The sequence below is a fragment of the Protomyctophum parallelum genome, assembly GCF_964188405.1.
Source record: "Protomyctophum parallelum genome assembly, chromosome: 5".
NCBI lineage: Eukaryota > Metazoa > Chordata > Actinopteri > Myctophiformes > Myctophidae > Protomyctophum > Protomyctophum parallelum.
Genome location: NC_139702.1, coordinates 33,071,085 through 33,094,141, shown reverse-complemented (window position 1 = coordinate 33,094,141; position 23,057 = coordinate 33,071,085). Strand labels below are relative to the sequence as shown.

Genomic DNA, 23,057 nt, shown 5'->3' with positions numbered 1-23,057 from the left:
GAAAGTGACGTCAGACTTCGGTGCTCTATATAAACTCCACCCACTGTAGATTATGATATTTTTTTCATGGTTTAAAATTAATCTATGTATCTGAATTAGCCTTAGATTAAGACTTTGCAGACATTTGCATATCTACCATAGATATTATATGAAAGTAAAAGTCAGACTCGATATGAATCTATGATAGGCTCATTAGGCTGTGTACAGAATAAATGATCCAGGCAGAGGTAGAAGATCATCGACGGCCTGATGAGATCTACCCGTCCAGATATGAACGCAGCTACAGCTAGCTTTAGCTTTCTCTCTGATGGAGGGTGCTGCTGCTGGAACATGGAGGGGAAAAGCAGCACGATGGAGTTACACCGCTGCTGATGTTGTGCTTTCAGTTGGGGATTATTTTCATCTGGTCCTTCCTTGCACGTAGCATCTGACCACTAAAGGGAGAGCACAGTACAGCACGATATGCAGTGAGTAACCATTCAACATTCTTGTGTCTGCAAACTGATCACCTCCTCGGGATTCTCGCGCTAATCCAGTTAGTTAGCTCAAAGCTAGTTAGCCCAGTTAGCCCAATCATAGTTTAATGCTGCATCTTTAGGGGTTGTTAAGATTAAATCAGACGGCACAAGCAGGTGTATTTTTCTCTCTTTTTTGTGTGGATTCCTGACTGTTTTACTATTACGTATAGCTATATTTCAGCCTCAGAGAGCGAGAGCCATAACTCGTTCAATTAACCCACTTGTTCCTTGTTAGCTGTAGCCTGGTGTAAATATGCTATATTCATTTATATATATATATATTTGTTTTCAGTTTTGTAGCATACACGTGCCTTCCTTCTTCCTAAGCACACAAGAGTTGGTGATAAGTCTGGATATTAATGATGAATCAATGCAATGACTGAGATCCTCTTCCTTTGCATGACATTTCCCTCCACCTCTCAGCTGTGCGTGATTGGTAACAGGATAGGTGGGCACCAAGTAAGAGTGGGCACCTCAGTGTAAAATTGGATTCCGCTACCGTATTTCCTCCAAAATGTAAAGAATTAGAACATTGGGACAATTAAGGTCTAATATTTCTGCAATTTCTTTATCCTTTTGGGGCATAACAGGGCTCGAAATTAACTTTTTTACTTGGTAGCACTGGTGCTACCAATTTCAGAACGAAGGATTCTTGTTTATTATAAACAAGAAGTTGACGGATCAAATTAAGTGTGATAATGTACTGTGGATATTCACATCATGTATACTTTACATTAATTGATACTATTTTTTAATATTACAATTTGTAACATTTTGGACAAAGATGCCCACTGCCTAGATGTCCCTAGTGCTCACCTATCCTGTACCCTGTGATTCTCCATTGACTTGGCTTCAATTGATGTCTCTCTTCCATTGTCTGACATTTCCCTCCACCTCTCAGCTGTGTGGTGAATCTCCATTGACTTGGTTGGTTCCACAGGTCATGAAGCGAGTACGCACTGAGCAGATCCAGTACACAGTGGCTCAGTACCTGAAGAGGAGGCAGTATGTGGACATGGAAGGTGCCCTGAAAGGGGCTAAACTCTTCCAGTCGCCAGAGGAGATGGCTGCCAACCTCACAGGTGGGTAGATATTGCCTCTTGTTGTTCTAAAGTTGGAGAAACCCCATTTTGAGAACCACTGCAATATGGAAATCCGATCTATTAGCTTCTTTCCACCAAGGGTCGTAAGTTCTGCAGTCTTAACACACTTAACACTAAACTTAACTTTGAACAAATACCTTGTCCCACAATAAAACATTTGGTACTTAAAAGCTCAGAATTGTTCACTTGGCATAGAATCCAAATTTACATGAATGTGGCGACACTACTAAATGATTGAGCTTATCACTCTTCGTGTCATTTTGTCTCTCTGCCCGAGCAGTGCAAACGGAGTCGGGGTGTGCCAACATCGTCTCTGCTGCACCTTGCCAGTCTGACCCTCAACAGTATGAGACACAGTTCTCCAGACTTTGTACCTTTCTCTCAGGTACTCCACCTAAATGATCGTATTGTTAGTTGGATCACAGCCTACTGTAAGTGAGGCCGTTTTGATTGGTAAATGATCTCAGAGGTTGGTTTTTAACCCAGTGCTACTTGGCATGTTTTGGTTTAATTCTGCTCCCCCACCCCCCCCCCCCCCCCCCCCTCCCCCATTTTAGAAACAGAGGTGCCCTCGGCCAAAGAGGTGAGCAGCATCCTCTATCCACTCTTTGTTTACCTTCACCTGGACATGGTGCGCTGTGGCCTGAAGTCAGCCGTCGACAGCTTCTACAGCCGCTTCCACGGTGCTTTCCTCCAGGACAGTGACCACCGCGCCACCGTGGAACAACTCCGCCACGTTCTCACCGCTCAGGACGTGACGGCCAACCCGAAGCTCAACGCCTTCCTGGAGCACAAGTACGTGGTCCACTTGACGGAGCCGGGCCACAGCTACTTGCTGCGCTACCTGCAGAGCGAGGACAACAGCGCCCTCTGCAGGGCCCTCAGCACCCACGTGCAGGTGGAGGTCACGGCGTCGAAACGCACCGACTACCAGCTGTACGGGGTGGCCGGTGGTCCCGTCACTGCCCCCAACTCCTCCTCCTGGACGGCGGCAGACGGGGCAGAGGGAGGGGAGGGGGTAGACGTCCCTGCCGGGCTGCCGCAGAGCGAGGCAGCCCTGGAGGCCTTGCAGGACTGCATCAAGAAGGTGCGCGAGGGGCCGCCCTCGCTCACCACCGTGTGCTTCTATGCGTTCCATCACACGGAGCAACTCCTCAACACGGCGGAGGTGTCTGCCGACAGCAGGCTGCTGGCCGCGGGGTTCGACAGCTCCGCGGTGAAGCTGTGGAGCCTCAGGGCCAGGAAGCTGAAGGCCAAGCCACACAGGGCCGACGTGGCACATATCCACCTGGCCTGTGATTTACTGGAAGAGGAAGTGAGTATATTCATTGTAATGCCGATGCACAAATGTATCTTTCTAAAACGGTTAGATTCTGATTGGCTGGTTTCCGTTGTAAATCTCATGATAATCCACACCTTCAATCACTTTATATCATTCCCAGCTGATCCCGCAGCTCTGAAGCTGAACTGGGTAAGGGGAGCATTTGATGGCCTTACACACCCTGTGCGTGTGTCCGTCTAAGCACCACCCGCGCTCGTATGACTGTCAATGTGTGGCCCCGGGCGGCCTCGTAAAAACATCAAGCGCCTCCTACGAGTAAAAACAAGGAAGTGTGGCTCGCTCTGGTGGGCGCAAAGTGTAGCTACTATTGTGACTTTAACAGTTTTATGAGGTTAATATTGCTATACGTTTGTAACCATTTTAGAAAATCAATAAGCCATGCAAGGTCCCAGTTTACCGGGTATTTTATAATGGCTGACAGGGTCGGGGACCCTCCGCTACGCATCATGTCTCACTACGCCTCTCAGCCATTATAAAATTATATAATTGTTGATGTTGCACACAGTATTGCAGAGTAATGCAGACCGTACCAACGGTTGCTACTTGTACCTGTATGAGTAGTGACATATAAACCTTTGGATAGTATTTATAATAAGTATTAATATATTAATCATGACAATGATGTGTTTCTACTATAGTGGTTAATGAAGGTGACCATATAATCTTATAATTCTGTAATGCACTGTATGATTATTATATTATAATATGCACATAAGGAGCTGTCTTAATTGCATAAAATGTGAAATGGTTGACATCACTGTCGTTAATTAACAAATATGTTTGTTAATTAACAAACATAAATCTTAGTTGCTATGATGTGGGTTATTGAGATGGTTAAAGATAAATGTTTGCAGGACTATAAATTGCACGGTTAACTTTCTCCTCAGGAGGATGAGGAAGACGGCAGTGAGATCAAGACCCTGCGTGGCCACAGCGGCCCGGTGTTCCGCACGGCCTTCCTCACGGACAGCTCTGGCCTGCTCTCCTGCTCCGAAGACACGTCCATCCGCTATTGGGACCTGGGCAGCTTCACCAACACGGCGCTCTACCAGGGCCACGCCTACCCGGTCTGGGACGTCAACGTCAGCCCCTGCAGCCTCTACTTCGCCAGCGGCTCGCAGGACCGCACGGCCCGCCTCTGGACGTTCTCCCGCACGTACCCGCTGCGGATCTACGCCGGCCACCTGGCCGACGTGGACTGCGTCAAGTTCCATCCCAACTCCAACTACTTGGCCACCGGCTCCACAGACAAGACTGTCCGCCTGTGGAGCACCCAGCAGGGGGCGTCTGTTCGCCTCTTCACGGGCCACCGTGGCCCTGTGCTGTCGCTGGCCTTCGCGCCCAATGGGAAGTATCTGGCGTCGGCCGGCGAGGACCAGAGGGTGAAGCTGTGGGACTTGGCTTCGGGGACCTTGTTCAAAGACCTGCGGGGACACACGGACAGCGTCACCAGTCTGTCCTTCAGCCCGGACAGCAGCCTGGTGGCGTCGTCCTCCATGGACAACTCCGTCCGGGTGTGGGACATCCGGAACTCCCACAGCGGAGCCCCCTCGGACGGGTCGTCCGGCGAACTGGTGGGGCAGTACACTGGAAACACCAGCAACGTGCTCAATGTCCAGTTCATGGCCTGCAACCTGCTCCTGGTGACAGGAACGGCACAAGAAAAGACTGAACAGTAGCCAAAGGGAATTCTCATTTGTCAGGGCTCATTTGTTTTATGTTGAGAACAAACATTTATTTGGCTTTCTTTTGTCGTCATCCAACAAACTGTTTCTCTCTCATTCTCATGTTTTCTTCCCTGTGACGGGCACACAAAAAGCTTTGATTGCAGGTCAAACTAATCAGCCGGCCACCGCCCACCAGTCCACTTAATCTTTTTCGTAGAAAAAAAACTATCGTCACTTCTGAAGTCCAATGTTCACAGTTGATAAAGGCAGAGGCAAGAAAGCAACCAGGTGCTCGACGGAGACGTGCAGGTAGATACAAAATATAAAAATACTAATAGTAAAAAGGTGCTCCTGGATCAATCGGGATAAGATATCTATTGAAAAAAGGCGGAGATCCGGGCACACAAATTGGTTAAAAAGGAGAAGAATCTTTATTAAACCAACATGTTTCGACCTATACCGGTCTTCATCAGGGCTTCACAGTTGATAGTCGAGTATAATTAAAATACAGTGTCATTTCAATGTTTTTGCGGTATTTTATAGAAGTCAAAGGTTTACAGCATTGGGATCTTAGCCTACCCTTTTCTGAACAACATCTAATTCTGTTGAACCGGGTCAATCGTAGACTGCTGTAGATTGCAACTGGGATCGTGGAAAGGTGTTCTAAACATGGTGCCATGGTGGTCAGCGAATGTTTACTGTTCTCTCACGCACAATGTTATTATGATCAATGAAAAGTGCTTGTAGAAGTAACCGACAGTATACATATGTTAGGAGGTGAATGTGTCCTTCTCCAGAGGTGTCCTAGGCTCCAGGCTGACACTGTTGATCATTGCTGTTGTCAGGTTCTAAACTTATAGAATATGTTTTGCTTTTCAAGAATTCTGGAATAACAAACATTGACCTGTCATTTTATCATGTCACATGACCTGACATTATATTATGGGTCCAACATCAAGAACCTCAAGTTGAAATACATAGCCTACTTGGTGGGGGAAATCATAAAATGTGGCTTTATGGTTTTTCCTAGGACCGTATTATTAACATGATTTTGCTAGTTCATGCTGAACAGACATCCACAAAATTGCCAAAAGAAATGCGACAGAATGGACATTGGTGTTCTGCTGTAAACTGGCACCTGGGGGTATTTAGTGTACAAAATATTATGACTGCCTGGCTAGTAGTACTATTGAAATACTATAGAATTTTTGCCCTCGTTTTGCACAGTCCATGTTTCAAACATCCTTTTGTTAACTAGCTTCTTCCTTTTCATGGTTAAAGTGGACGTATATGGGGTGAAATCAATAAGTGATGCAGGTTTTCAACTTGTTAAGCAGGTCGTTGCTGTCCGGCAGAAACATTGTATGTCCAAAACCATTGCTTTTCAGGAAATGAACCTATAGAGGGTATGTGCCGCTGCATGTCACATCATCATAATACGTGGAAGTTATGCAGGACCCCCTGAGTGGCAAAACATTTCTGGCCTTGACGTCCATATATCCATTCCAAACAAGTCCTATCTGATTGCATTAAACAACCTTAAACTCACTTTGCCACTTACTTTATGCATGCGCATACCCTCTATTCTCAATATATCCATTGTAGTCACAAGCTCTTATTGATAGGTTTTCATTGGTGAAATATTTATAAACCCGCAGACTCAAAGTCTGAAGATCTTTCAACCTGGCATCCCTATTTTGGGCAAGCAGAAGTTTTTTTTTTTCTTCCCAAATTGCAAATGTAGCGGATCTACAAGTGACGTGAGTTTGTAGATCTGCTATATTCGTTAATGTTGGATGACACTGTCAGGGCATTTATGAAAAACTAAATGTTGAAATATGGATATTTCTGCCTGACAGCGATGAGGTGGTCTTACTATTCTGTACACTGAGTGTACACTGATTATTATCATTAGTGACATAGCACCCCAGCACCCAGTACTGTGGGGATAGCTTTTGCTGGAAGCTCACAACCTGATGCGTTGCATTGCGTTGTGAGCTTGTCGATCAGCTTTCAGTGAAAGCTTTTCCCACAATAACGGAAAACATAAAAGACGCTAGTATAGACCATATTCGGATGCTGGCAATGTTGGCCTTTTGCATTGAAAAAAGCAGTTGGCAACGGGGTGGCATTTCCATAGACTGAAAGGTAGACGCCTCCTTCCGCTCTGGGGCGTGTGTGTGTTTGTGTGTGTACTCAAGTGAGTGTAAGCTTCTGCATTGGTGCTTCACTAGTCTTGCATAGCCAGACAACTATTACAGTCTGGCAACACGAGACTAGTGCTTCACAGAAGTTTGCGTGCATCACAGAGTGGACGGTCGGGTCTTACAAGTCCCGGAAAAGACGCGCTGTGGTTGGCAGCGTGGCATAACGTGCCTTCCGACGCACTTCCACCCTCACATCGATACAGGTGGCGCCATTGAATTGCAGCGGCCAATGAGGCATCTATTTTTTTATTTTATATATGGGCATTTCATCAAGTTAATGTCAAGATAGCCACAGTGTGAATATGGTCTATAGAGCTGAGGGAGAAGTGTCACCATGTGTCTTCTCAAGGAACGTTCTAAAAAAGAGGAAAAAGCGACTAAATAAATAATGGCTGTATTTTTCGCACGGTTCTGCTATAGTGGCATTATTTGTGCAATGCTGAAAAGTGTAAATATATTTTTGTAATATCTTGCTTACTCTTTTTTTTTTCTATTTCAAGAGAATTGGCATTTGCTACAGTATATGTTGGTGTAAGAAGTATTGATAAAGTTCTTCAGTTTGATGTGGTCTTCCTTTTTATATTTTTTATATGCCAACAGCCAGGTTATATACATACGCAGCACTGAGATTTTGTTTTGATAATACATTTATAAATTCAGTTGGCTATGCCCCATGTAATCTTAAATTATCAGCCAGATTGAGACCTTTTATATAACTTCATTTTCAGACAGATTTTTGTCTGAAAATGAAGCAAAACTTTTGAGCCCCCTCTCAAAACAAGAAATAAAGTAACAATTTATCAGAATATAGTATGCTTCAATCTTCTTTTTTCTTTGCCGGTATGCTGTGTATTCTGAAATCAGCTTGGATCAAAACTATGATTGTACAAAATGGACAAATGTGGTTCCATTTGTGCACTCAGAGTTACAGAGCCATAAGGTTCCATGTGGAGCCCTTTTGGTCCCTGGACATGACATTGAGAACTATTTGTCTGTATTCCACAGTTCTGTCATTGTATCTTGATAATGTCAAAGAAATCTGTCATTTACTGTATTGATGAAAGTGCAGGAGAATCAAGAAGCTGAAAAAAAGACACTTCAATAGAATGATTATCAAATACACTAAGTCCTGCCATAAGACTACTTGAGGGTGTAGAGTTTTGAACGTGCCATGGGCTTAATTTATTTGATTCTACATCATCCGCATTCCGCAATGAATTCCTCCTTTCGCCTATGACTCAAACGTATAGTGAGTTTAAGGCAGAGTAGGCGGAAGGGGCGAGGTCCATCAAAAGGGAGGACAAACCAGTTTTTTGTCTAGAGGGTGTGTTAGTAGTGCAAGTACTCCACCGACCTGACAGGCCTGTCCCTCCATCACACAGAGGTGGATCGGACAGACATAAGAGCTTTTGACACAAACCACGCCATACCTCGGCCGGAGTCACCGACACAGAGACATCTCATCCCCTTGTCTCCCCAGCTTGAAGATGCCCCTCCATTCTACCCTGTCAGGCGGGAGCGCCAAAGCGGCCGCCAAGGGCATCAACACACAGTACGACGGGAAGTCTTTTGAGGAGCTGAGGCAGGAGTGTCTGAGGAAAAACACCTTGTTTGAGGACCCTGACTTCCCTGCCATTGATTCCTCTCTCTTCTACAGCCAGACTGTTCCTATCAGCTTTGAATGGAAGAGACCAAAGGTATGTACAGTACAGTTTAATGTTGGTTTTCTCTCTTATCCAGAGAGAAGTACAATGAGTGAGCTGGAATTCAGAGTTTCAGATTATTGCACGTTGACAGGACATACAGCAATATGCTGTTCATAGACGTTGCAGGTCTCACAAGCTGAACTGTCATCCCAAGTAGCTTTCAGCCTGAGTGGTATACCAATAAATGTGTTTAGAAATGTCTCCCTTTAAAAACAAAGTTGTCATACAAACAATACAATACCAATACCATCATACCATGTGACAAGGAAGGGAAGAATTAATCCAGCATGACTGTTAAACCAGTTTTACAACAAAATATGGTAAATAGACTTATGTCAAAGCATTGGGGCCGCATTCTGGTTTTCAAGTTTTTTGAGTGATTAGTTTCATGCATAAATGTCATAGTACTATTTGCAGAAAAAATTCTTTCCAGCCATTTAGCATAAAGGCATTAAACTATTTTATGGTTAGGTTGAGCTCAGATGAAATGCTTGGAAATTATTAATTATTTACACAATCTTCAATGTGACGTTCTTCTATGTCTATAAATGACAATGATTCAGATCGTTTTTAGAATGCAAAATCCGGATACAGATTATTTTTTTGAGAATATTTGTTTCACATTGACCTACACAGTAATGTGTGAGATTGAGATGAAATGCTACCCTGAACAATGGAGAACATCACCATTAGGGAGAATTACTATTAAAGGATGCATTTCTCTGTAGGGTGTTCCTCGCAGGTAAATACCTCAGCTGCCTTCCTGTGGCGTGGTCTACTGTGTGTGTGTGTGTGTGTGTGTGTGTGTGTGTGTGTGTGTGTGTGTGTGTGTGTGTGTGTGTGTGTGTGACTGTGTGTGTGTGTGTGTGTGTGTGTGTGTGTGTGTGTGTGTGTGTGTGTGTGTGTGTGTGTGTGAGGGTGTGTGTGTGTGTGTGTGAGATTAATAGTCCAGGACTCTCAGAAATGTCGACACACCTACTTGTGTCACCTCACCCATCAATTCTCAAAACAAGAAAAAAAAAAAAGCAGAACTAACCAGTATTTATCCTACGATCTTTAAATACCTGACACTGTCTGTTTCTGATCCTTCTAGGAGCTCTGTGAGAACCCCAAGTTCATTGTTGGTGATGCCAACAGGACAGACATATGTCAAGGACAACTGGGTAGGTACTCAAAAGAGCTATAACTACTACTAGAAATGCACTCTGTCGAGGTGCCAACTTGTGCTTTGCACACAAGTAGGCCATACATGGCGCGCAAGTACTGCTACTAACTAATGTCAATTTACAACTGCTGTTCTAAATCCTTTAGACCCGTTATTGACCATATACCAATCACTTAAAAAGCTTTTTGTATTTTTAATATTGCCTGTATCAGGCCTACATACTGTAAGCTCACAGACTAATCTTTCATTCTAAGATCACAGTTGCATACAGTGGTTAAAACACACTTGTTTTGTCACTCCAGGGGACTGCTGGCTCCTGGCAGCCATCGCCTCCCTGACCCTCCATAAGGAAGCCTTGGCCAGGGTCGTACCCCATGACCAGGGATTTGACCGCAGTTATGCTGGCATCTTCCATTTTCAGGTACACTTACCTGTATATGTCAGTGATATGCTGCAGCTAAGTCAAAATAAAATATAAAACCCTTGCCTCTTAAATGAATCTCATTGGTTGTCATAATTCTATCCATATTTTCTAGACAGCATCATTGTTACTTTGGAGACAATATATGTAATATGTTTTTCACATTGTGTTTCAGAAGTGAGCTGTTACATTTGTTATCTGCTTCTCTTTCAGTTTTGGCGTCACAACAAATGGCTGGACGTAGTGGTGGATGACAGGCTGCCCTCTGTGAGGAACAAGCTGGTTCTGGTCCACTCTGCCTCAAAAAATGAGTTCTGGAGCGCTCTGCTGGAGAAGGCCTATGCCAAGTAATTTTGCACTTCAGTCTATTAACCATATTCACACGACAGCCATTTTGTTATTAAGCTAATAATGCGCTGGATTGGAAAATATCCCAACCTGCACATATGACGTGAGAACAAAATGGCCGTTGTGTGAATATAGTCTATATTACTTACTTACTTACTTATCCCCATTACGCCGGCTGGCGCATAGGGCAGTAACAAAGTTCCTCCACTTGCATCTGTCTTTGGCCATCTTCTCTATGGTCCCCCAGCTCTGATGTTGTAGCTGGAGCTCCTTCTCGATCGTCCTACGCCATGTCGTTTTGGGCCTGCCTTTCTTTCTCTTTCCTTCTGGGGTCCAGTGTAATGCGACTCTTGGGATCGCGCCGATGTCCATTCTGAGCACATGGCCAATCCAGGTCCACCTGCGTTTATTGATTATGCTGTGCATGTTGTCTTGTTGGGTGATGTTGAGGAGGTCATTGTTTGAGATGGTCTTGGGCCAGAATATGTGCAGAATCTTTCGCAGGCATGATGTGTGGAAGGTGGATAGTTTATGGATGTCATTTTCTGTTGTTTTCCAGCATTCTGCGCCATACAGTAGTCTTGAGAGTACGCAGCTTTGGTAGATCCGGAGTTTTGTTTTTGTGCTGTATTGTTTTGATTTCCAGATTTGCTTAAGTCTTATGAAGGTTGTGTATGCTTTGTTGATCCGGTTTTGAATGTCTTTACTAGCTCCCCCATCGTGGTGAATGATGCTTCCAAGGTATGTGAAGTTATTTGTATTCTCCAATACCTGCTCCTCTATTGTTATATGTGTTGGTGTACTGGTGTTAATGGGCATGATTTTGGTTTTATTGATGTTAACGATCAGTCTGACTTGTTGGCCATAGTGTGAATATGTGTGTGTGTATGTGACATAAGGGCGAGGTCATCCGCAAAGTCAAGGTCTTCAATGGTGGAATGCAGGGTCCATCGTATCCCTCTTGCCTTGTCTTCCGTGGCTCTCCTCATGACCCAGTCTATTGCAAGATTGAAAAGTAATGCTGACATCACACATCCTTGGCGCACTCCGGATTGTACATCAAAGCTGGTGATGCTTGTTCCCACAGTGCAAGAAAAGCCAGTATAGAATTGTTGGATGATTTTAACTATGTGGGAGGGGATTCCATAGCTTCTCATGATCTTCCAGAGACTATTGCGATGGATGCTGTCAAAAGCCTTCTGAAAGTCAACGAAGTTTATGTACAGCTGACGTTGCCATTCACTGCACTGCTCAATGATGTTCCTGAGAGTGAATATCTGGTCAACGCATCCCTTTCCTCTCCTAAAACCGGCTTGTTCATCGCAAAGTACTTTATCAACTGCTGGTGTAATACGGTGTATGATGATTTTACAGAATATTTAGCTAGGAACAGAAAGAAGTGTGATGCCCCTCCAGTTGTTACAGTCAGATAATGCTCCTTTCTTTGGAACCTTAACGATCACTCCTTTTGTCCAGTCCGATGGTATCTTCTTTTCCACCTATAGTCTATATTGGTAGACCTATTGTAGCCTGCCCAAAGATGGCTAAAGATGGATCCCTTCATTTTTCTATGTCACCTTCCTTCCTTTCCCCTCCACTACTAGGCATATACTTGTTTCAACACATAAAGTCTACCTCCATAATATCCTCTTCTTCTATACCAGTGTTTCAAACGCTGGCTCAGACTCAAGCTCGAGCTAAAAGGTTTGGGAACAACTGTTCTATACCACTTGAAATCATCTCCCATTACTATCCCTCCAGCCCACAGTTCTTCATGTGACCTTTTGCCTGTCTTGTAAAAAAGACTTCTGGCTGGTGCATATTTGTTTACTTTTTATTTACATACTGTGTCCTACTGACATTCTGCAGTGACAGGAATATTTCTTTCTTCAAGTAAATATAAATAACACCTAAAGGCAATCCCTTTTTACAAACATTATAAAATGTATTTGTTTAATGTCATGCACCCTTATGGTAGATTTATTTTTGATCTTTCATGCCTTTATTATAGATATAGGACAGTAGGCTGACAGGAAATGTAGAGAGACATGCATGGGGAGTGACACGCAGCAAAGGTTGTCGAGATCGGGACTCAAACCCATGCTTAGAGCATAACACATAGCAGAGAAATGACATGATATAATACAACGTACATAGAATACTCCTTAATTATAACCATTTCAACCCTATAGATCCAATTTTGGACATGTCATTACAGGCAAAAAATAAAGGAATAAAAAAGCCAATCCAAAAGCTTGCAATATGAATGATATGATATGATGTATTGTGAGATGGCAGATCGACTATTTTGGACATAATTTAGAATTTCTTGTGGTTAAGGCTTAAGTGGTTAAAGGATCAGTGTTTTCCCCATCTTTTCAGATTGCATGGCAGCTATGAGTCTCTGAAGGGAGGCAGCACAATGGAAGCCATGGAGGACTTTACAGGCGGTGTGGGTGAGATGTATAACACCAAAAAAGCTCCACCTACCCTCTTCAAGACCATGAAGAAGGCCCATGACAGAGGCTCCATGCTGGGATGCTCAATTGATGTAAGGACCTCTAAAGCGGCTTGATCTAAAGATAGGAATATACTATTATTAGAGTCGAGTACAGCTGAACAATGTAGATGAGAGTCAAATCGCATAGAGTAGTAGAGTAAATGTGTTTAAATGTAAATTTGTTTTACAGTTAAGTACATTTGTTTTACACTGTCCCATGATCAGTGCAAATGCAAACAAAGGCTGATAGTAGTACCTGTTAAAACTATCCCCATTAAACACTGTTTAGGCTGATTGCTCCATCACAAAAAAGGCTAGTGTAATAATAATGTACAATTTACAATTATTACAATTTAGGCATTTAGCAGACGCTCTTAATCCAGAGCGATTTAAATAAATAAAAACTCACAAAAACATGGGATGGCAAAACATGGCAAAAACTTAGCATAATTAAGTACTTCATATATGTTCCAAACCATCCTGGATTGGGCCTAAGATGAGCAAAGTGAGCTTCACTTTAAGCAGAACTTTTATGTATTTTTGCTGTCCTCCAGATCTCCAGCTCAGCCGAGTCGGAGGCCCAGACTGCCAGTGGTCTGGTGAAGGGACATGCTTACACGATCACAGGACTTGAAGAGGTAACGCACGCATGCACGCACGCACAAGAAAAACAATATTTTGGATTTTATTGTGGAAATGGATTGTTGTATGTAGTTATATTACATAGTGTTTTTGTCTCAAAACAGTGAAGTTTAGATACTTAAGCCTGATTTATAATTTACTTTGTCATGCAATGGTGCCACATGCCAAAAATAGCTGATCTACAAGCTCATAATTAACGTGTTGTAGCTTTGATAATTCCATCATTAAATGAAGCATTACTTTACTCCTCAGGTGAATTACAGAGGAGGGAAAGTCAAGCTAATCCGGATCAGGAACCCCTGGGGACAAGTAGAATGGAATGGACCCTGGAGTGACAAGTACTTTTAACTGTTCACAAACAGCTAAGAAAACCTAAACTGTAACTTTAATGATAAATTGACCAGTCTTGTGACCTGATCTCTTCTTTCATCGACAGATCCAGAGAATGGGACTCAATTGACAGGTCTGAGAAAACACGTATCCTTCAGAATTCCATGGAGGATGGTGAATTCTGGTAAGCCTCAATCAATGGAATAAAGCAAGGATTGCACAGATGTGCAAACTCATAAAGTTGTGGTTAATAGTAAGCGTGCAGCCCAGGCGGTGGCGTAACCGTCTGGGCACCCGACTGGTAATCCAGTCGTTCGACTCCCGAACCCGACACGGCCTTTACTGCATGTCATCCCCCCATCTCTCTCCCGTTTCCTGTCAGCCTACTGTCTGTCCCTTCAAAAACCAATAAAAAAAAGGCGTAAGCCGCAAAATAAATATCTTAAAAAAAAAAATAGTAAGCGTGCTTCCTCTGGATGCCTATTTTTTTTTTAATAATACAGTTCTGTTCAATTCCGTCAAACTTCACAGTGACTTAAAATCAAAAGCGGTAATCTCGACAGCAAGTTTATGTCTTGCTTTGTCCTTTTTATACGTGAGGTGCTGTAGTGAAGCCATCTTCTGTACTGTATGTTAGCAGTGTCCAGTATATGTGATGTCAAACTCTAGATATTTGGTCATTTAGGTGTCATTAGATGTTATTGATTTTGACTCCGATTTCAGGATGGAGTTTGAGGACTTCAAAACCAACTATGACAAGGTTGAGATCTGCAACATGACCCCGGATGCTCTGACCGACAACACCAAGCGCCACTGGGAGGTCAGCATGTTCGAGGGAAACTGGATCCGAGGCTCTTCGGCAGGAGGCTGCAGGAACTTCATTGGTAAATCATGAAAATTTTCGGAAAGATTTGAGGCACATTTGAACGATTTTTCAAAAATAGCAGACCTACAAGCTTGTAGATCTTCTATTTTTCAATAGCTAAACTATAACATAATGTTTAAAACACCAAAAGGGGTTCCCGCCCCAAAATGGGTTAAGAACAGGGTCAAGCATCAGGACATCAAATGTTTTTTTTGTTTGTTTTTTTTTAAGATTTTTTTTTGCGGCTTACGCCTTTATTGATTTTTTAAGGGATAGAAAGTAGGCTGACAGGAAACGGGAGAGAGATGGGGGGATGACATGCGGTAAAGGCCGTGTCGGGTCCGGGAGTCGAACCCGCGGCACACCGCGACTGGATCACCAGTCCGGTGCCCAGACCGTTACGCTACGGCCTGGGCCCGACATCAAATGTTTTATGTGATATTAACCTAAAGGGACATTGGTTCTTTTCTCTCACCCGCTATTGCTAACCACATGGAGGACAAAGTTCAGGATCAGCCACAGAGTGGTGACCTACTGGTGACCTCACCTTTTTCAAACAGAAAATTGCAGTCATAACACAGACATAAGAGGAAGAGACCAAACATTGGACCTACAAGACTCTATATACGAATCACCATGCCACCCTTTAATCTCACATATCTTTTCGGCTAAACTCAGTAAAATGGAACAACTTGAGGTCACTTCTGGTCCCTAAAACAAAGCTGAAGTCCCGGGTAGAGATAATTTTCTGTTGTAGCACCAACACTGTGGAACGATCTTCCACCTCATGTTAGCGCTTCCCAAACATCGCCTGTGTTTAAATCACGTTTCTCCTTAGAGTGTTCTCCTTAGAGTTCGAACATGTTGCTGTTTCCACTAGGCATTATCTTAATGTTGCCTGTTTATTGTGTATTGTTCTTTTGCTCCGGTTATCTTTGATTAAGAGTGTACAGTACTTTAGCTCAACACTGTTGTTTTTCATGTGATGTGCTCTCTATATAAAGTGGATTGTATTGGATATATAATGGTTAGCCACTTAAGCCCTTTGTTCGTGCAAAAACAGCAAAGAATATGCTATCCAGAATAGCTGATCTTGTATTTTCACAATTTTGGAAATGTTTTGCCTATAATGACATTCACAAAAAAATGGAACCGGCTTAGAGGGTTGAACATTGTTAGTCATACATGTACTTATGCATATAACACACATGTGTGACATGTTCTAACGTCCAAGTCTCACCATGCTATATAGACACATTCTGGACCAATCCCCAGTTCAAGCTGACGTTGGAGGATGCTGATGACGAGGATGATGTGTGCAGTGTGGTCATCGCACTGATGCAGAAGAACAGACGTAAGCTGAGGAAAGAAGGACTGGACCTGGAGACCATCGGCTTCGCTGTGTATGATGTGAGACAGACTTTTTTTAAATCTGAAACATCTTCTTGTGTGATCTTTGTATGATGTTGATAGGCAACACCTGACGCTCTCGAATTTTAATCCTGAAAAGTAACAGTTTTGGACATGTGCCTTAATGGGTTAAGACCTACAGTATAGATCAAGTCCAACCTGCGACTCTACCCCCCCTTACATGGCTGCATACATGAAATGAGGTGTAACAACGTATGATGCTTACATGTGAGAAATAGGTTGAAGTTACTGCAAAACAGATACTGTATGACGTGTTGGACTGAAACCACAGATGAAAACAGAATATGTGGGCAGGTTTAGTTAAGGATCAATTTAGAACTGTGTCACATTATTAAATGTAAAAGTCTATGAGACAGGATGTTGAAATCTACCCCCTTCTCAGGCTCCAGATGATGCGGACCACTTGGGGAAGGATTACTTCCGGTACCATGCATCCAAGGCTCGCAGTAGGACCTATATCAACATGAGGGAGGTGTCGGAACGCTTCACCCTACCCCCTGGGAACTATCTGCTGGTCCCTACCACCTTCCAGCCTCACCACGAGGCTGATTTCATTATACGGATCTTCTCTGAGAAGAAAGCTGGAGCGCTGTGAGTGATTAGTTAGACGTCTGTAAATATGGACAAAGAATAAAATTCCAAAGGAGGACGGCTAAAAGATAAAACACCTCTAAAAACCTCAACACTCAAACAACAAAGAGAACACAACTGAATAACATAAGAACAAAGGAGAAGTGTAATTACACAGGCTTTTGTTGTCACTATCACAGTGGTTGCTATAGGCAAGGCCAGGTGGAACACTGGTTCTCAACGTTTAGATCTGTCCTGACTCCTGTCCCAGACAACTGGAGAGCTCTCGATGGTTTATGATGTAGCACAAGATCAGAAATGTATTTGGGCCCTAAACTGTTCAGTGCTTAATTTATGAGCCAACAGTAGTAATATGTTGAAATCAGTTCAGAAACCAGTGTAAAGACCTGAGAACTGGATTGAGGGCTAAGGCCGCAGATTAATCTGAGTGGAACGGTCAGTAGTGATTGATTATGGTTACCTGGTAAAGACTTGTGTAGACTGACATTATATCCACAGTGAAAACTGAAAATATGTTTGATTGGTGATGATTTCCTATCCTACACTCATCTACAGAGTTCACTCATATTGTAAAAAGAAGAAAAAGGAAAAAGGAAATTAAGCCACTAACGTTCTAATAATTATTTAATAATTGGACCTTTAGCTGCTATATTGTTATTGTTGTGACATGGTCATTGTTTATAGATTAGAAAGTAGAAACTGCTAAATTGTGGTGTTATTCTACAGAGAGATGGGGAGTAATGTTGATGCTGACTTGCCGGATGTAAGTAGATCAGTTCTTCACTCAATAATGATTGATATAAAGTTTATTTTGTATTTACACATGCTGCTGTATTTATAATAAAACATGTCCATATCACACAGCCACCCATGCCCAGTCTCCCTGAGGAGGAGAGCGACGAGGAAAAGGGTCTGAGGAGGCTGTTTGATCAGCTGGCTGGCTCAGTGAGTTAACATTAAACTCTCATATGACATGGTTTCAACAAAATGAAATGAATATTGTATTGTATTTCTTTTCTGTTTTGTTAGGCGACCTTGAGTGACCTGAAAGGCGCCATATAAATAAAATGTATTATTATTATTATTATTATTATTATTAAATGAAAGTATTTAATAACATTTAACCACTCTCAACCTGGCGTCATTGTTTTGGGGAGGGCATTACATCACAGGCAATCATTTTACAGAAATATATACAAAATAATCGTTTATAAACTCCAAAGGGTTTGTGATTTTAGAAAAATCTATCAATTATAAAATATGGCTTTAATAAGTGGTTCAAAAAGTTGAGATGGAAATGTAAATGTCATGCGATATACAATTTCTGCTGCAGCTTTGGAAAGATTTTTATAAGCCAAAACAAAAGTAATTCTCAGTCCATGAGATTATGTAATCCTTCAATTCCAGTACAAAAATAAATGAACAGCAAACTAGGGATTTAGGTTTCTTAATCTCAAAACAATGGTGTGGATGCGTCTTCCCATATGTTGCATAGACTAGGTAGACCATATTCACATAGTCACGGTGGCAGTTCCTGCATTTATTTACAATCAGACAGGGGTGCAGTTACCCAACCCTAGTAGAAGAATGTAACACAAATATGACCACCATGCGATACTGTCTGTAAGGTTCTAATTTTAGGTCAAGCGTGATTCACGTGAACTGCACCTTCATTATCTTTTCACGATTGTATTTCCAGGACAAGGCCATCTCTGCCAGAGAACTTCAGCAGATGTTGAATGGAGTGCTCAGCAGAAGTATGCATCGTCTTGTTTTGTTGTAACAACATAGTCATACTAGCCTGACTGAATTTTCATTTAGTTTCACTTCATTATTCAATCGACCAGGACATCTTTTTTTAATTGTAGCGATTCAGAAAACACCAATCCCATGTTTAATCTACATTACTGTGTTGCTCTGTAAAGTACTTTGTGATAAACTTATTTGGAGTGCTTATATTCAAGTTAAACTGACATTGCTCGTTGAATTCTGTTCCATGGTTGCTTTTGATTTTCCCCAGGAAAAGAAATCAAATTTGATGGCCTCAGTCTTAACACATGTCACAGCATCATCAACCTAATGGATGTATCCTTTTATGCTTCTTTGAGCGACAGTTCTTTACTGGATGTGAGATTACAGTGTTGGCATTTAAACAAAACTAAACTAAATACAGCTTCTACTTTGCATATCCTCTTGTTTTCAAATTAACACTATTCCTGTGAATGTCGAGATACTGTGATTGCATTCCCCTTGACAGCAAAATCAGGTGGACAACACGGGCATGTTGGAGTTCCAGGAGTTCAAGGTCTTCTGGGAAAAGATGAAGAAGTGGATTGTATGGGTTCAGATATTTCATGATATTTGTTAAATGTATCTAGTATTGGCGGATTGATGTGTTATGAATGAGAGTGGGAGAGGTTGTAAAACATGTGTCACTGTCGTTCCAGATGCTCTTCTTGTCGTTTGATACGGACCGATCAGGAAAGATGTCTTCCTACGAGCTTCGCATTGCCCTCAAAGCCGCAGGTGAGATAGAACTCTTTAGCATTACGAAAAGATTATACCCACAAGTAAAATTATTTTCTTCTAAAATAACTGCAAATATATGTATAGACTGGACGATCGGGTGGCACAGGAGTAAGGTTTTCACCCACCACCACATACAGTAGGGCTTTGAATCCGCTCTGCGGGTCAGTAGTGACAGGGGCTAAATGGGAGAATTTATGTAAATTTGAATTGTAAAATAATGACAATTAGTTATTTTTTCTTTGTTCATATAATTATATTTGTATATTATTTATAATACATTTATATTTCACTTTCCTCATTGTAAATCACTTGCTACCTAATTTCTGTTGAGGAGAAGATACAGAATATGTCAGTGCCAAGACTAAAATAACGGTAATGAGTCGCACACACCAAGACTGCATTTTATAGTTTTTATTTTTGCATAATGGAATATAATAATAATAATATCCAGCCTGCATCAGTGTGGAGAGTTTCTGAATGCCAGTCCCTTTCAAAGGAGTGGTAATCACCACTGATCACCTCACATCACACCCACAGACTGGAATTGTGTCATAAAGTCTCTGTGAACAATCCACAATGTGACTAGTAAATACATCTCATAAAATATAAAATAATATACAAAAAACAATTATAGAATTGTTTAAACAAAGCTAATGTAGGTCAATGAGGACATCATGCTTTTCTGCCGTTCATAAATCAGTTAAATACATTAGAATAGAGCAACAAGCCAAGACTAACAAATAATATTTATTTTGACCAAGGCATGCAACTGAACACCAAGCTCCTGCAGTTGCTTGGCTTAAGGTTTGCTGATGACAGCTATGACATTGACTTTGACGACTACCTCACATGCATTGTTCGTTTGGAGAACATGTTCAGTAAGTACACCCTTCCTGTAACAACCACCTGTCCTTCCTTGCATCATTCACACCATATTCACACAGCAGCCCTATAATGTATGTATTTTTATCATAATGTATGCTAGACTGGGCCTCAAAGCAGGGTGCTATCTCATAATGATCTAATAGGCAGATTGCAGGATGAACCTACGTGATTTCAGTGAGCCCTTGGCCTTTCTGCGAGCTCCACCATTAGGCCAGACTTTCCACTTCCACCCAAGATATTTCAAAATTGAATAGGCATGCTGCCATGAAACTTTCTAAATGCATTCATACTCCCTGAACGACCTAGCTATCCATTTCAGCTACACCAGCCTGTGGCCTTTACTCTAGCACCACTCTCAGGACAAAATATGTTAGATTTGCACACAAGATTTCTCATAATGTTTGGCCAGTCTAGGGGCTGCCCGGTTGTCAAATTGGTTCAGTCTTGTTTCTTTTGGTTTGGTAAACAAACCTTTTGTTTGAGTACCATAAATATGTAAGTCTTATAGACTGACTTTGCTTCCTCTACCAGGAGTTTTCCAGGCGCTGGACAATGTCAAGAGAGGAAAGGTGAACATGAACATAATGCAGGTAAAAGCTCATTAACAGTCAAACAGCTGTATTGCCATCATTGCACCTTTTCAGTAATTTTTTTTCTGTTTATTTTTCCTTTCAATCTAATCTAATCTATTTTATTTATAGCAGTTGTGATAATGTTATTTTCTTCTTCCTGCAGTTCCTTATGTTGTCCATGAACGTCTAAGGATACCCTTGAAGTCAAATGAAAGAAGAACAAATAAACATGGGTGCAATGTGTTGCATACCCTTAAAATGTGTGTGCACAGCACGCACACAAATACATTCTTATTTTATTTCTTACTTAAAAGAAAAAAAACGTTAAAGCTATTTTTATACTTTCTTGTTGCCTATTGACATGAAAAAGTATGGTGAAGATCAGAGGTACTGTACTGTGAAGTGTTTACCAGACAGGGGACATTTTGTATTGTCATTACCTATGTTGTGCTGATTAACAAGTTGTCTTCTATCCACTCTGCAAGAAGTTTACCATTAAATCTGCTTTGAGAGTAATACATGGGTGTAACACATCAGTGTCATCACTCAGAAATTCAACTCCATGTTCCACATAGAGGTTTGATTGATTGAAAAATGTATACCAGTATGCAGAATGGGTACATTTCAAACGAAAAGCACAAGTCAATACAGGTCAGGTAACTAGTGACTACACAACCCACACTCCACCCAAGTGTAATTTAACTTTAACAGCACATCAATGTCATCAAACTCACCTAAGCCAAACATGGATAAGGAAAGTAAGGTTCAGTCATATCAGCAAGCTGGTTTTGAACGAACAGCCTCCAAACTAAAGTAATTGTCGTCTGATAAAACGCTCAACTCTTAATAACCTTGGGAGGTTTGCTATCTAATGTATGTACAAAATGTATTGCTCTGCAAACTGCTTCAATTTCCACTGGAACCTGAGGGACAGCATCTTAGGGCGCTTTCACACCCAAAGTTCGCTTAGAAGGTCCGGATCAAGGACCAAGGACCAAATATTTGCATTTAGATTTTGGTCCGTTTGGTGTTCACACTGGACTTTGTAAAGCGCACCAAATATGTAAACAAATGACACGTGGACATGTTAAGCGAACCAAATAGTGAGGGGGAAAAGAACATGAGGGGAAATCACTGTCTACAATTTTTGGGGCAACCTTCAGTCACACAGAGAGAGAAGAGAACAGCAACATGACAGGCAGCAACAACTTGCTATTGCATTCATTCTTATTAATTATTTTATTAGCCAAATAAGAGCAACAGATGAACAGAGGAGCAGGTGTTTGAACAATAATGTGCTTGCTGCTGAATGCTGATGCATAAATTCACGGAGACGTATAGACCGATTCCGTACCGGTTTCATGGTCGCAGCCTACGTATTTCCTGTAGGCGGACTCGACATAGCTGCGGGAGCAAAACCCTCACCAGGCGCACCTCTTCCACTACAGTGAACGGCAGAGTGACTGATGTTAGTTTGCCTCAAACTTTACTCCTTTACCTGATTTTTTACTAACACTAACATTACAAAGATGCCCAGAACATCGAGATGAACCTTTGTAGTTTATGGCTGCTCCAACAGTAGTGGCAACATAAAAATAAAATAAAAACGGGATGTCTAATATCCACCGCGATGGCGGAGACCAGAGCCATTGAGTAATGGTTGAGACAAAGCAGTGAAAGATACATAACGCCAGTCTTACCCAATACCAAATATTTATGTTTTATTAACACAAGGCTGCTGTACTTTATACCTCATACTTTAAATGCTTAGTATGAGGTATAAAATACAGCAGCCTTGTGTTCATAAAACAGAAAGATTGGGTATTGGGTAAGACTGAAATTATGTATCTTGCAGGATTCTTCACTGCTTTGTCTCAACCATTACTCAATGGCTCTGGTCTCAGCCATCGCGGTGGATATTAGACATTCCGTTTTATTTTATTTGTTATGTTGCCACTACTGTTGGAGCAGCCATAAACTACACAGGTTCATCTCGATGTTCTGGGCATCTTTGTAATGTTAGTGTTAGTAAAAAAGCAGGTAAAGGAGTAAAGTTTGAGGCAAACTAACATCAGTCACTCTGCCGTTCACTGTAGTGGAAGAGATGCGCCTGGTGAGGGTTTTACCCCCGCAGCTACGTCGAGTCCGCCTACAGGAAATACGTAGGCTGCGACCATGAAACCGGTACGGAATCGGTCTATAGCCTACAACAAGGTATCCCCGATAAAAAGGACT

General features: G+C 42.0%; 2 protein-coding genes across 3 annotated transcripts; both read left to right on the top strand.

Annotated features, from left to right (window-relative positions):
- Positions 1-64: 64 nt before the first annotated feature.
- On the top strand, positions 65-7,400 carry taf5l (TAF5-like RNA polymerase II, p300/CBP-associated factor (PCAF)-associated factor). Of its 2 annotated transcripts, none has more exons than XM_083764784.1 (5): positions 65-467; positions 1,459-1,600; positions 1,902-2,006; positions 2,179-2,936; positions 3,851-7,400. In XM_083764784.1, exons 2-5 carry the CDS (start codon positions 1,462-1,464, stop codon positions 4,640-4,642), a joined length of 1,794 nt encoding a protein of 597 aa, XP_083620910.1. In that variant the 5' UTR covers positions 65-467; positions 1,459-1,461; the 3' UTR covers positions 4,643-7,400. The 2 variants fall into 2 exon arrangements, with proteins under 2 accessions (XP_083620910.1, XP_083620909.1); XM_083764783.1 differs by having other exon boundaries at positions 1,420-1,600.
- Positions 7,401-8,182: 782 nt separating this feature from the next.
- On the top strand, positions 8,183-21,338 carry capn9 (calpain 9). Its single transcript, XM_083764744.1, has 20 exons — positions 8,183-8,534; positions 9,637-9,706; positions 10,011-10,129; positions 10,343-10,476; positions 12,860-13,028; positions 13,532-13,615; positions 13,872-13,957; positions 14,056-14,133; positions 14,673-14,833; positions 16,067-16,224; positions 16,628-16,836; positions 17,563-17,599; positions 17,701-17,781; positions 18,536-18,593; positions 18,857-18,921; positions 19,103-19,171; positions 19,284-19,362; positions 20,127-20,243; positions 20,782-20,840; positions 20,986-21,338. The coding sequence occupies exons 1-20, from the start codon at positions 8,325-8,327 to the stop codon at positions 21,010-21,012; spliced, it is 2,070 nt and encodes a 689-aa protein (XP_083620870.1). The 5' UTR covers positions 8,183-8,324; the 3' UTR covers positions 21,013-21,338.
- The last annotated feature ends 1,719 nt before the right edge of the window (positions 21,339-23,057 follow it).